The 15,494-nt window shown below is 39.0% G+C and overlaps 1 protein-coding gene across 4 annotated transcripts in view; it reads left to right on the top strand.

Annotated features, from left to right (window-relative positions):
* PDGFD (platelet derived growth factor D) overlaps positions 1–15,494 on the top strand; it is a 137,749-nt gene that overhangs the window by 98,373 nt on the left and 23,882 nt on the right. For all 4 annotated transcript variants that reach the window (XM_005482579.4, XM_014264022.3, XM_005482578.4 and 1 more), the window contains 2 exons: positions 9,119–9,178; positions 14,364–14,565. In XM_005482579.4, coding sequence (XP_005482636.1) covers positions 9,119–9,178; positions 14,364–14,565 — 262 coding nt within the window. The remainder of the gene's footprint in view (positions 1–9,118; positions 9,179–14,363; positions 14,566–15,494) is intronic.

Here is a 15,494-nt window from a genome sequence, read left to right as displayed (position 1 = left end):
ATTAGTATAAAACTGAATTAAACTGTTTGTCTTGATTTTCACTGCTTGAATATATTTATCCTATTATAATTTTACAGCCACCTTTGTCTATTTGGTTATGCTTATGTTTAGTCAGAATTCAAATAAAACGTGTCACACACTAATTATGGCCCAGTACACACCCTCCTAGTCCTGAGATTATGGTCTCAGTTTGGTGTTTAGAGGGATTTTCAAGGCTATTTTTTTGGTAAGCTAATCCCGAAACTGTTAACATGATTTTGTTAGATTGTTTACAAAAGGTGGCTAATGTAAGGTGCTCTTTACCTGGTCTTTACTCATAGTATCGCTCACAATCGATATTTGCAAAATCATGCATAAGATAAATGAGAAGCTTAACTGCTCCTGAAGTACTTGTATTTAGCTTTAACAGCAGTGGTGTTTCTGAGGAGTAGATCTGGATCTGGAATTTCAGTTGGAATAGTTTGGATTTTTCCTTAATTTAGCTCTTTGATGAAACTCATGTTAAACAAAATCCCCAATAGGCAGTATCCTGTGCTGTGTGCAGTAAATTAACTGCTTTTGATCACATCAAAAACCTGGAAAAGCTACGAGAAAAGAGTTCTTTTATTCTTCAAAGATTAGGTTTTCTCTCTATTTTTATGATTATTGAACATCTTAGAAAGCTTGCATAGCAGTCCTTTTTTGTTGTCCTAGAAAATGCAATGCCTTCCAGTCAAAGCAGGAGGGTGAACAAATTGCTTTGTTTTGCATTATCTGTGAAACATAACACATGCTCCTGCTGCATGCTTACTGCAGAATTAAACACCATCGTCTGACAGAGAGCTCAAAAACAAATGGATCCTTCACGAAAAATCAATAAGCTGGGATTACTGCTAGGATAGCTAATGTCCCTTACCAATACCCTTCTACATTGTGTCCTCAGCTTCAGAATTAAATTTGCTGAGCTCCATTAGAGTTTTTTGTTATTATTATTATTGCTTCTATGTTTCTCCCAGATCATGTCTGAAGATGTAAGTGTACATGTCCGAGCACTTTGTACATCCTATTCATTTAATATTCCAATGGAAAACTTGGAATATTAAATGAAATTACACTGTATTTGTTAATGATTATTTTCCTGTGATTATGGACCATGTATAAATCTATAAAAAATGTGTAGAAACCGAAGTGGAAAGAAGTCAGAAAATTAATAGCTTGCTCCTAGGAGGTTTTCTGTCATTAATATTTTTCCTTCTATCCCTAGTACTGGGGCCTTTCAGTACATTCCCATTTGGTGTGAGTCACACCAAGAAGGAGGACCTGAAGTAACCAGCTGTCACTGCCTTCTGTTAACTCTGAAAGAGATTTTTGCCCACCTGGACACTACCGGGCAAGGGAAGTATCAGCTTTTCAGTTTTGCTCAGGGCAGAGTCACCTATTACCAGGGAGGCTGCTTCCAAAACCCTGCCAGTCAGTGTGGCAAAGTCCTCACAAGGGCACTAGGTACTGACCTGACATCAAGTTTTTGGCTCATGGGATGACTCTTCCCCAGCTCTTTTCCCACTTTGATGTGAAGCATCACCCTGGCCAGGACTCCTTTGGATGTTTGCTTCCCACTGCCCTGGCAGAGCCAGCGTGGGGCATCTCAGGGGGACCAGCAAGCCCTGCAAAATGGGATGCCACCATGGCCCAGGTGTGCTTAGACACAGACCCAAGGTGAGCAAGGAGCCCAGCTGCCTTCAGACTGCTCCACTGTCACTGCCAAAAGATGGACACTGCAGACCATAAGGCACCAAGAGTCACTTCTGAAAGCAGGTCTGCTTTACATGCAATAGGAATAGAAAGGGAGCGAGGAGCAGATTCAGTGTAAGTGTAATTTAGCTGGATTGCATCTCTGGATTGCGGTAGGGTGAGCCAGGGCTCACGGGGAGATGGTGAATGGCTGGCAGCCTATAGCATCAATGGCAGGATAGTGGCCAGGGCACCTTGACACTCCTGAGTCTGACCTAGAATGCTTACAAGGCACTTGTCAGCAAAAAAGGTGGTTAAGCATGCAGGAATTTAGGAATAAAACTCCACATCTCTTTATCAAAGGAACTCATTCCAGACTGAAGGATAGGCTGGAATGGAAGGAAGTGCTGTCTAACAGATGCAATTGGACTTCAGAGGAGCATCTCACCCAGTGTCATGAAGGAAACCATCCCTTGTCCTTGGATGGTACATGACAGTCAGAGGTCAGGCAGTGTCCTGTAATGCAGAAGCGACTATCCAGCCAGGGACAGCTTGCTAATCCTAAAAGGTTTCTAAAAGGTTATCTCGTAGTCAGTTTTTTTTTTTTTTTATTTTATATTTTAGAGACCAGAGAACAACCTGCAGAGTAGCATTTTAGTGGTTTTTGCAGCACGCACAATGCTGAAGTTCATTGCTCATGAATGGGAAAATCAGAGTATTGGAGAGGCAAGCTGGATGACCTTGAGCAGCACAGAATTGATTTGCAATGAAATGGAACAGCCCAAAAATGAGCAAAGAGGTCACTCATGTAGAGATTAATAGCAACAGTATTTGCTGTTAAATGGCATATCACTGGTTATTGAAGAGGGGAAAAGAAAATTTCTCAGTGTACTAGGTATGTGACCAATGAGGCTGTAGTTGCATCTCTTCTGGAATACTTTGTACAGTTCTGGTCTCCATGGTACAGAGCAACCACATTTTTCTTGGACTGAGTTCAGGGACAATGGGGGAGAAGAGGGCATTTCTTACTAAGGGCCAAGACAGCTTGGCTTGCTTAGTGTAATAAAACGGATGATGAGAGGAGATATAACATCTCTTCAGAATTACTGCAGGAAGCAAACTTGGGAGAGAAAGAAAAGGATAAAGCTGGTATTTACATAAGTGCAATAAAGATAAATTTAGCTTGGAAACAGCCAACCAGTCTGAGGGGTTTGGAAGAGACAGCCTAAGAGAGAGAGCCTTTCCAGTTTTGTGTCCTGGTGTTTAACTGCAGAATCAAAATTTGCCATTCAGATAAAAATGGCAAAGGAGGAATTGCAGAATATTTACAATGAATGTTAGTTGATTTGTGTTTTGTTTACAATTGCTTAACTGCAGTATGCAGCAGATTAGCTATTAGCAAATCCCTTGTACATGGATATATGAGGACAGGTTTCTGTGATAAATGGAAAAAATAATGGTAATGCACAATTTGCACAGCTTGGTAATGAAGTCCTTGTGGGTATAAGTAGGAAATTGGATGCTCATAGGCATAATAGTGTCAGATGACATCTGATTTTTCAAAGGCTGTTGTCTCATTTGAGCAAGTATTATGTGACCTTTTAGACAGAACATTTAAATTCAGTGTCTTGGACATTCTTCCAGTATGCACCCAGAAATGCCTATTTCCAGGGCTTTGTGAAGGATGAAGAGGAGTATTGATGAAACATAACTTAATAAATACATTCTTCTGCTTCAGTTTTACTTCAGCTTTTCATAAATTAATGTAACAAACTGCAGTTAACCTAAGTCATTATTACAGCCTTAAACTTTTGAAATTTTAAGTATCTTATGTTTCCCATTCATTTCTAGCTAGTAAATGTGTCAGAAAAAATCAAGAGGGATTTTATATCTTCATTTGCACTAGTATTAACTTCGTTGATAAGGTTGTAGCTACTTATATGTAGTGGCAACAGAAATTCAATTTATGTCTTTTTTGAGGGGCAGGAATCACACTATTACACTTGAGATCAGACAGTTTTGTGGCTGTCTTACCTTTTGTTACTGACTTTAAAATACTGTTGTCATGGATGCCCTGCCTTTATGGGACTGCATCAAAAAGTAGAAAAGAAAATTCAATATGATTAAAGTTATTTGTTGATTTCTTAGCTCTTCCAGTAATAGCTGGCGTCAGTGGTAAAATTTGCTCTTACTTCCAGTTTGGATACTGCTGCCTTCACATTACAGCTACCTGGATTTATTAATGCTTGCACTGCCAAATGAAGGAACTTGTTGACATTGGTAATACGCTCTTTTAGCAGAGGATGGGTTATTATCTGGAGAGACAAGGTCAGTTCGCATCTAACCTTTGTTAAAAACACTGGCCTGCACTTAATGTTTCATTGCAAGTCATGATTCCCAGATTATGAGACATCATTGTTGCTCGCTCTCCAAATTCAGTAACTTTTATTTTTATTAATGTCTGGTCACCAGAGCTGAACACTGAGCAGCAGCAGTTTGACCATTACTGTAAGAAAAACCATTACTGTAAGGCTTCCTAGTAGCCTGCTTTAGGTATCTTTCAGCGTCCTTAGGAGGTGTTAAGAAATATCATTCTGATACTAAATTAAAACCCAGCGATGTGACAAAATGAAAGTATGGTACAAGAAAAAGATATTTCAAGGTGTGAATTTTTATGCTTATATTTATAGAAATTGGAGTGTCCTAAAATGCTGCATGAGAAATTACATTTAATCAGTTGAAGTGTACAAACTTGAAGGTGTATCACAGCATTTTTTTTGAATGGAACTATGATTTTTATTTTACCTCTAACTTATATAACACCATTTCTGTTATACAGCATGTTCTGAGTTTGGAGTTTATTTGCTTGAAATATGTGTCTCTTTGTATAAGAAATGTAATATCTGTAAATATAATTGTTAGTGAGAATATAAGTATTATTGTTTGTGGCAGGAAAAAAAGGAATTTCCAGGTTATTATATTTTGTTGTTACTATATACACGTACAAGTTTATCTGCTTATCAGCTACCTGTCTGAACATAACTCTGAATGCAATAGATACATGTTGACTGTTTTTCAACGAGTATCGAGTTTCTGTTTATTAACCTAAATGTTAGGATAATTTTGTCTCTTTTTTCCTTCAAGTTGCAATTTACTCTAATTTTTCCTTACAGACCTTCCATTGTCCTTCATCCCTAATTCTTTCATTCCAGGGAGAGCTCACAACTTCCTTTCGTTTCTGTACTGGACCTCTTTGAACATGCTCCATTTCACCCATGATTTGTTTCTGCGGGATCATCTGTGTGTCTCAGTACATCCATTAGCCCCGTTCTTCTGTAAATTTCTAGAAACTGCTTTTCTTTTGGATAATTTATAATTATGGTGTCTAAATACCACAAATTGGATGACCACAGGCAGAGCTCAACACTTCAGCTTCTCTGTCTCAATTTTTTCTTCGTTTACTTCATTCTTCCTCTTTCTCATGCTTGTTTCCCCAAGGCCATGCCTGCATTTGACCCTTTCTCCCTTGCTTGTCTTCTGAGTAGAAGGGTACAGTAGAGATGGTGGCTCCTTTAAGAGAGGACCTTACTGAACCAGTGAGCCCAAATCATCAGTCAGGGTGCTACCTGTAATCTAATTCTTAATCACAACTCCTTTGAGAACCTTTCCCACTCACTGAGGTGGAGAGCATCACCTTAGCTTTCATGAGCAATAGTTTGTTGTTGTTTTGTCAGGTGAACTTTTTTTTTTTTTACCAAAACTAGTCCAATCACCCCAGAAAACTGCAGATTAGGAAAAAATAGACAGAAAAGCTTATAGAGATGTGAGGCTGCTTCTTTGCACTGGAGAGAGCTGTCTGTGTGTTGTGCTCATCCTGTGGTTGTTATTGCCTATCCCAGGCATCCTTCCTCACAGTAGTCATGCACCAAGAGGACAAAAGACTAATCTACAGTGAAAAAACATGTAAAAAAAGGCAAAGAATCACAGTGCCTCTTGCTTTTAATTTGAGGACCAGGCAGTAACTCAGCATAGCTGGGAGGACTCGGAAGTTTTGCCACATGGGTGGTACAACAAAGTGAGTCATGACAATATGCTTCTCAAACTGGAAAGCTTCCCAGCCACATCCCGGGTATTTTCCTGATGTCTCTCAGTTCTTAATGTCCCTACCAAGCCCCATGGCTTCAACACAGCAGAGCCTGTACTGCTGCAGGTTATGGCTGCAAATCATCTCCCTCAGGAACCAGTGCTGTCTGGCTCTGCAGTCCCTTATATCATTGATAGCTTTGATTTTGCATCATGATCTCCACTTGCAAAGACCTGGGCGAAACAGGGATTATTCCCTGTGACTCCTTGTCACTTAGTGGCCATCAGTGGTGAGACACAGGCTATAAAGTCCATCTGCAAAGAAGAGACTAGCTTTTCTTTGTCCAAAACAGAGTCAGGAACAATACATCAATGTCCATACATGTTTAACTCTGGGGACAGACTCAGAATTTGTCTTGCTGAGGTGTAATTTTGGAAGTTGATGTTTGGAAGTAATTTTTCTTCACTGAGTGTAGCTGCTATCAGAAGGTGATTGGTAGTTCTGTTGTTCTGCCTGTATTTATGCTGCTTGTAGAACAGTTAATTCAATGCTTTGCTGAAGTCTCTAGTAAAGTTTTTATGTTACCATGACACAAATACAAAAATAGAAGCACTGTTGTCAAGGTGATGTAGCCAAATTATTACCACCCTGTTGTTCCTGATTCAGTAAGAAAACAGATGAGAATTTTGGTGGTTTTTTTAATGTTTGAACTAAAAGTTTTAATGTTGTTTCAAGTAATGAAGAAGCAACAGCAAAACAACAGCCAAAGTGATCACAGGCAAATTCACATGAACGAGGTAAAATGAATTGAACAGATAGCACTGAAAATAGATTTGTCCTTCAGCTTCTGCTAGGGGCGATGGTGAGAAGGAGGTTTTGTAATGATGAGAACCACTTTGATATTATTATTTGAAATAGCTGCAAGCAGAAGCCATAGATAATAATAATCTCCAAACTGTAGAGGTTGAAAGCACCGCAAAGCCAAGAATGACTGCAGCTGCCTTGAGTGGTGGTGGAACAAAGCCATAGAGTTGTGAATAGTTTATGCAGATTGAATATAATCAGAGTTGAAATGTGCAGTCATCAGGTTTGAGATCCAAGAAGCAGGTGGTACACGTGTCTATATCAGGATTTTGGAGGGGTTTCCTGGCATGAACCAACTCAAAGAATCACAGACTAAAGAAACAGTTTTGATATCCACATTTAGATAAAAAAGTGGCCCATCCCTTTGAACATAAGACTGCAGTCTTCTCAAAACGTTCAGTGAAGCAAATTGTTTCTGTTTTAAAATAATGCTTTAGAACTCAATGCCACTTTTTTTCCTGGAAGTGCTAAATGGAAGCTAATGACAGAGAGGAAATTATTTCCAAGTTCTGCAACTGGCAGGCTTTACCAGAGGGTTCATAAGCTTTTCAAATACATTTTTATTTAATTTAAATTGCTGCTTGTCAAAAACTGGGCAACCAAATGTGTAGAGAATGTGGCCAAGGGAGGCATATTCAGAATGGTGTTTGATCTGATTATAACTTTCAGATCTCTTTACTATTTTTAAGAAAAAAATCTGCATTGAAAATTTCACCAGTTTTTCTTCTCTATTCTTAGCAGAAAATGACCACATAGTTATAAATGTTTTTATTACTCTGCAGCTTCAGTGGTCACTTAGTGTTGGGATTTCTTAATTTCTATTAATCTTAAATACTGAAGAAGAAGAAACAGTAACATTTTTGAATAAACAATCCTGTAACTTTTGAGTCATTAAATATTTTTCTATAGCAAATGGAAAACATTAAAAAACCAAGTATTTTGATTCTGGGTCTGAAAGCAGCTCTCTTCCTTCTTGGGTAAAGGAGCATTGGCGAATTAGTAAATTATGAGATCAATTTTTGGTTTTCCATTCCTAAGAAATAATTTAATATATGCAAATATATATATATATGTATGGTGCAATACAGGATCAAGTCTAGCAAGCATCAGCTGTTCAGTTTTCTTTCCATTTCCCCTTTCAGTTGCCAGCTTAAAAAAAAGCTTGTCAGATACTGACTCAGTATGAAATCGTGAGCACAGGCATTGATCCAGCTTCCTTAAACCTTTTCATTATATATTCTCTTATTAGAAATTAAAATCTTGGTATGCTGTCTCTTCAGTCCACTTTCCTTACCTGCATATTCATGCTGATCATTAGCTATTCACTGCATGTGTGTGTTTAATAACCATTCTGTAATGCTGCTTTTTTTTTTTTCCATTTTTCACAGTTTAGTTTTCCAATTGGAAATGAATAAAGCTGCCAAAAGGTTAAAGAAATGGCTTCTTCATTATTTAGTAGTGATTGCTCATCACTGGTCAGACAAGTGGATTGGGATTTATGTGACCACATGTCAATATCTACAGTTTTGACATCTGTTTCTTAAGATCAGCCTCCCAGGTTCCCTTTATAGAGACAATGGAGACAAAAATGCATTTTCAGAGTGCCCTGTCATCCCAAGTAAAGCTTCTAACCCAGATCAGATGATTTGCACCCCAGAAATGCCAGGTTTAGTTGATTGGAAATGGAAACAAGACTTGCTTAGATGTTAGCTTCATAGTTGTCCAAAGATAGATGTTATGAATCCCATCCCTGTGCTCAAATTAATCATAAATGCCAAAGATTCTGTGCAATGACACCTTTAATCGCAATGTACTGTGGCTGGGTTTTTTGATGTAACAATACATAGTGCAGTGATGATCATGTACTGTTCAGCACAAGTACCAAAAGCGGTGCAGTCATGTTAGGACTACTTTTGAGATGGATTAGATTATCCCGCTTTTCACCTGGACTAAGTACTACCAGGGAATTAGCATGTTCACATTCTTTCCAACAGATCAGTTTGGCAACTGCATTAATACTCTGGTTGTAAACATACAGAGATGTTGTTTAATATTTATGTTGGCAGATGAATGTAATGTCCTTGACCAGATGAGGTCTTGCTATGCAAAGCAGCATAGATCGGGTTGGTATTATTATTATTATTATTATTATTATTATTATTATTATTATTATTACTGTTATTGTGGTTGATTATGATAATAATAATAATAAAAACAATAACAATAATAATATTCATCCATTCTTGTCCAAGCAAGCTCACAAGGATTTTATAAACATTGAAAAGGGAGGAACCTGAATGGAAGTAGCTTTATTGAGGAGTGACACATAGCAAGGGACTTTTGCATTAAAAAGGGTTGGAAAAAGTGACAGATGTTGAATGCTGAAAAATTTTTTAGATTTTGTAATTAATTTAGGATATTGCCTTAATGGTGATTTTTCCTGTGTGTTTCTCCCCTTAGGATGATTTCCAGCATGCAGCCTCAGAAACTAACTGGGAGTCAGTCACAAGCTCTGTCTCAGTAAGTAATTTCTCACTGTTTTGCCCGTCAATGGATTGATAGAGAGGCTTGAATCCAAGTCAGTAAAATGGCATCTGTACAGAGAAACCATATATTCACCTTTGAAAGAAGATGAATAAAGTTTCTATCCAACTGATAAAACTGGACTCAAACAGTATGGTTTTAGGGATAAAAGATTCAGGATATGCCCTTTGCTGTTGTAAACACATGAGACAGCCATTGGGAAATATTTCTTGTTTTCAAACTCATCCTGCCAGTATGAAAATACCAGATACAAACCTAAATTTTTAATCAATCATTGAATGTCTCAACTTACATGGAAGACCACATGTAATGCAGGCTGGCCGGAAAATGGATCTGGCATTTCATTGTCAATACTGAGATTTTTTTTTAAGTGTTTCCAATAAAATATTATATCTGAAGTCAGGTACAGTTACTCCATATTCACTGAATTGCAGCTTGGGAGAAAAATCAAGAAAGAAAAAAACCCAAGTAAGCTAGTAAAAAAATTTAATTTTCTCTTCATTACATTTGATTTGTGTCGTTGGCAAAAAATCTGCCCTCTCTGCCATTTCCCAGTGCTGGGGAATGGCACAGTAGCATGAGAATTCATAATATGGGCAGTCCTTTTCTGTGTGCTTTGCTGCCTGCTCCACGCCATGTCATGGTTCTTGTTAACTGCTCTTAAAACACATGAGATGGGGGTAAATGAGACCAATGTCTAAAGCATTTGTGGAAGAGAGCTTATTAATAGTGCCTTTGTTACAGTAGCTGCCAGGAGTAGCTAGTGAATGAGCAGTGAATAAAATATGGGTTAATTCTACTGATAGGGGTCCAATCAAGGCAGCAAGTAGAGAGAAGACTCTGTGCTGCCAAAATTAGAAGATGTTAAGTCAATCTCACTTGTGTTTACTCTTGAATTTGCAAATGACACTTGCCCTTCATGATACGATTCACTGATTGCCTGGAACCAACTGTGCTGAAAGTCTTGAGAAGGGATGTTAGCAGGGGTGAGCTCTACTGGATGTGCCAAGCAGGAGATGATAGAACAGGTTTAATAAAAGACATGAATCCATTTTTCATTCTAATGTGGGCATGGGAAAACCACCTCAGTGTAATGGTATATTTTGTTAAAAAATATGGTAGGCTGATGTTTGAAAAAGTAAGCCTAGGGCTCCCTCATCAGGTAAGTATGTAAATGAGACTAAGCCTATGGTAAATGCCATGTTAGTTACCATCCTTAGTTTCATAAAATGCACAATATACCAAACAATAACCCAGTATCCCTTTCATATTGAAAAATCAAGTTCATCTTTTTGCTTCTGGGTTTTTTTTCTTAAAAAAAATTTTTAACGTGGTTCAGCTAAGGACATTCAATACAAATATTACAGGTAGCAAGCTGATGCCCAAGGTCACGTGGAAACCTACAGCTAAACCAGAAGCAGAACCTCGGTTTCATTGGCTTTCTTGTGTCATTCCCTATCTAATAAAATATACTTTCTCCAGCACATTGCACCCACAAATCCTTTTTATCCTCAGAGAAAATAAGGCAGGGAGATTGAGCAATTTTTCACAAAGGCACCAAGGAAAATGACTGAGGACATCCAAGTTCTTCCAGAGAGAAAGATTCAGGGATTCTGTTATGGTCTTGAGAAGCAGAAGGACAAACTCAGACCTGTGAGTCTTAGACAAGGTGACATACAATTCTGCTGATGCTCAGGTAGCATGGCAGGTCTGAGTTTCTTCTCTCAAACCCACAAGTAACTCAAAGACTCATTTTAGGATATAGACACATTACAACTCTCAGAATAAAAGTTTTTGAGTGAGCAAATTCTTTCTTCCATGTCTGAGGTCATATTACAGAGTTATATTTTGGCTTGGTTTTTTGTTTGAGTTTTTTCTCAGAGAGTTTAAAAAAATGCTTCTACCCTTAACCTATCACAGCAAACCCAGGAAAAAAAAAGGAAACAAAATCTAACTCCTTATAAGGTTAGTTTCCATTATATGTAAAGTAATTTTATGACCCACAAAAAACTGTGGTGCACATTGAATTGCCTGTCAGGCTCACAATAGAGATAGGAAAGTGAAAAGAATAAGTGAACAGAAATTAAGGGCAAGAGCACATACAAAAAAAAAGATACCTTTGTGTTGCAATAAATTAAAAATGTACTCAGTGCTTTTAAGAACTGCAAAGGAGATACGTAATGTGGAAGATCTTCGCTCCTCATTGCTTCTTACATTTCCTCTTGCCCCCTCTTTGGATATGATCTCAGAAGTCAGATTATGACAAGCACAAAGCCTCCCAAAGCCAGCGCCTCATTCTTGGCAGGACAAAAGAGAGGCAGTTGGGTTGGCAGCTTTGAAGTTGCTTTTGGGCCTGTCACATGATGTTGCTGCCAGGAGGCTATCTCATGTTGAAATAATTCCTCTTGATTTGGCTGTCACTAAGAAAAAGTTAAGCTTTCTTCTGTGTTTTAGCAAGGCTGCACAAATCTCTTGAGTAGGAGCTTTTATTTGAAAAGAAAGTGGGGAATCCCAGCTGCCTGTATGAGTTTGACATGCCCTGCATATTCACAGCTTGACCTCCACTTCTGTAGTGAAATGTGCAGTTGAACATGTAGGAAGAAGACTCCTGCACTGAGTAAACCACACACCTGTGGCCTGATTTTTATGCTCCTGTTTCTTCAGCATTCTTAGGGCATCTCTCTCACTTTTGAAAGGCAGTCAGGGGCTGATCTTTCCCTACTGGACTGCCATGAGCTCCACCAAGCTCTCCTCAGTAAGAAAGTAGTGTTTAGGCGCCTTTCCCTTTTGTAACCCCAGCCCCTGTGTTGGCACACTGCATGATGCTCCTGCAGCACTGCTTTAGATACCAATGCTGTGTTCACTTTGCTGCTGTGAGCTTTTCTACTGCTGGGACTTACACCTCTCTGACAGTCTCCAGTCCCAGCCATGCAGAAGTCAGGAGAGAGGCTTCACGGTGTGCCTTCCTTTTTAAGGGATCATGAATTTTTGCAGGCCTCTGCGCTGTGCCTTGGCACTGCACTAGAAGGGCACTATGATCCCAGGTGGGCCCACTGAAACTTCTTGGGCTGCTGGTGCTAAGCTGTAAAGTGCAGCTATGCTTTCTTGACTGCACTATCGTAATGTTTGCTGTTTCTTCTCTTCCTGGTTTTTAATGATTTGGACTGTCCATATTTTCAGCAGACATATGCAGGAAAATGTGAAGAATTGTTCGCTGTGTGATACAGCTTACCATTAAAGAGAAGTGTTTTATTTTAAAATATATGTATATATATACATTAAAACCATTATAGGAGGAATTGAAAGACACAATCCTGTAAACAAGTGGGTGAATTTACTCAAATGAGTTGACCCTCCCATTCTGACCTAACTGAGTGAAGTTAATCACAAAGATTAATAGTTTAACATATGCATTTACTTGAGAGATGAGGCAAAACAAACATTTTGGGAAGCCATTAATTTTGACTGGCATATTTCTGGTGCATTACTTCAGAGCTGGGTTTTCATGAAAGAATTTAGGTTTCTAGGGGTTTCTCCCCAATGTTTGAATTTATAAGACCAAACAATTTGTGTGCTATACTATGCCTGTTTTTGGACAAAATTGATTGTGGTTTTTCAGAATTAATACTTCTTCTTGTGCATATTTTACATACTATTCAGCCTTGTGCTTGGATAATGGAAAAAGTGATATCAGGAAAGTGAATATTTTGATACTAAATTAAGAATTTTAACAATGTTTCGCGTCCTCTCTAATAAAACTGAAAATGCTGCAGTCATTCTGTCAAAGTCAAATTGTGCCAAAGTTCAGCGGGAACACTCAGAGAACAGTACTTGGTCCTTACTGGTGGAAAATAAGTATTCCATTTGGTGTTATAATTGTAAGATACTACTATGTTAGTCATCCAAATATTCATTGTTACATTGCTGAGATCGTAGAATTACAGAATGTTTAGGGTTGGAAGGTTCCTTAGAGATCACCTAGTCTCAATCCCCTTGCAGTGGGCAGGAATGCCTTTCAGTGGACCAGGCTGCTCACAGTCCTCTCCAATCTGACTGTGAACACTGTCAGGGATGGGGCATCCACAGACTCTTTCAGACCTGTTCCAGTGTCTCATCACCCTCATTGTAAAGAATTTTTTCCTCAAATCTAATCCAGACCTGCCCTCTTTCATTTTAAAGCCATTCCACCTTGTCTTATAACTACCTCCTCTTGTAAAAAGTTTCTCTTCATCTTTTTTGTAGGCTCCCTTCAGGCATTGGAAGGACAGAATTAGGTCACCCTGATGCCTTTTCTTCTCTAGGCTGAACAATTCCAGTTCATCCCACTAATCACCTTGGTGTCCCTCCTCTGGACTCACTCCAACAGGTCCATGTCCTCCCTGTGCTGACACCCCAGTGCTGGTGGGATCTCAGCAGAGCAGAGCAGAGAGGCAGAATCCCCTCCCTGGCCCTGTTGCCCATGCTGCTTTGGATGCAACCCAGGACACCTTTGGCTTTCCTGGCTGCAAGCACATTGTCAGGTCATGTCCAGCTTCTCACCCACAAACATCTCTGAGATCCAAATATCATGTTTTTTCTGTTTTTTTAGTAAGTTGTATTTTTCGTAAAATGTCAGTTCAATGTCAATTAATCTTTGTTTTGTAATACATTTAATCTTGGGTAATAAAGGGCCATTTTTCCAAGTCTCTAGCCGTGCCAAAATTGTTGTCCAAATTGACCAAAGAAAGATTGTCTAGCGGACTTCTTTGTATTTGTCTTTTTCTGCTGTGGTCTCTGATCTACTTCATGTGAAATACCAACTGGAATTTCCATTTCTGTGGCCATGGCCATCACAGTGCTTTCAAAAGACATTTTCATTGCATCTTTGCATATATGCAAACCATCATTCCCTTTGAAGACTGCATCTGAATACTGAAAGTCCACCAGTGGCAGTACTTTTGCTCCCGGCATCTCTTCTGGGATTTACTTGGAAATTTCTTGGTATCTCTTCTTACAAAAAGAAAACACAGGTGTAAGAAAGTCCTGGCCCAAAGACTTGAAAAGATGGCCCGAAGTAACTGTTTCTCTCAGTAATGAAACAAGCTTGCCAGTAACTGTTTTCAGTTGTTTGAAGTGGTGCTGTGATTTATTCCAAGTACACTGAGATGTATGTCACTCTTAGGGGGTATCCTATCCCTCTCCATCAGTGACTGACCCTACGCTCACGGCGGAAGCGCTGGATCAGACCATCGCCGCCTTTGACACGGTGGAGGATCTGCTCAAACACTTCAACCCGGACTCCTGGCAAGAAGACCTTGAGAATCTCTACACAGACAGTGGGCACCATTATCGAGGCAGGAGCTACCATGACAGGAAGTCCAAAGGTAGGAAAATACTTTGGGACATACTTACACATACTTAGAGGAAAGGACAGGATATTCCTTCACTCCTCATAGGAAAGTCCATCAGTCAGGTGTTACATTCTGGCGCTCACGTTCCTGTTGGAGTCACAGGGCAAGGTGCCACCTATTAAAACCAGGGATGTGTCGTTCAATCCTTAATCAGTTTCCAGGTAGGATCTCACTTGAGAAATCAGACTGAAAACTGCCCATTTTTACGATAAATTCACAAATAAAAACACAGGTCCACATGTAAAGACATATGATTCTAAGCTTTACCCTCTTAAGCATTGCTTTGTGTGTAAAGCATGGGGCTCCTAATTACCTGTGTTATCATCCTTCTTTAAATACCCTGCTTAGGGACTGTTCTCTGTTGAGTGAGGAATAATCACTTTTATCACATTGTGCTTAGGGAAGCATCTGGTGCAGACACCTGTATGTGCAGCTGGTTTTTTTAGGATGTGAACATTTCACTGTTTTTCATTATGTTGGCAGGGAACATTGTTATGGTTTAACATCTTTGTCTGTAATTGAGCAGAGCGCACATTTCTGGGTTATGTTTCTTGTTTCCTTCTGTTAGTTCAAATCATCCATCAAATGGTAAAGCAAAGGGGTGTTTAGCTGGCAGTACAAAGCCATAATGATAAAGAAACACTAGTGAGAAGTCACAGTTGTGCTCTGAGGTAACCATGCACTGAAGGGCCTGACAAAATTGCCCTTCATGTGCAGTATAAATGTAGGAGGTCTGTTAGGATTCTTCGGGGTGACAGCCATTGTAGTGTTCACACCAGATCTGGAGTTAAGAATTTTATTTGATTTCTCATGTTGTCATCTATTTTCAAGTTATGTAATCACGTGCATTCTTATTTGTAACTTTAAAATTATAATTCCCAAATCACAATTCCAATTCTGTG

This window comes from Zonotrichia albicollis, chromosome 2 (assembly GCF_047830755.1).
Source record: "Zonotrichia albicollis isolate bZonAlb1 chromosome 2, bZonAlb1.hap1, whole genome shotgun sequence".
In the NCBI taxonomy this organism is placed as follows: Eukaryota; Metazoa; Chordata; class Aves; order Passeriformes; family Passerellidae; genus Zonotrichia; species Zonotrichia albicollis.
Note: the sequence above shows the minus strand (reverse complement) of the source record. Positions and strands in the feature narration are given on the sequence as shown.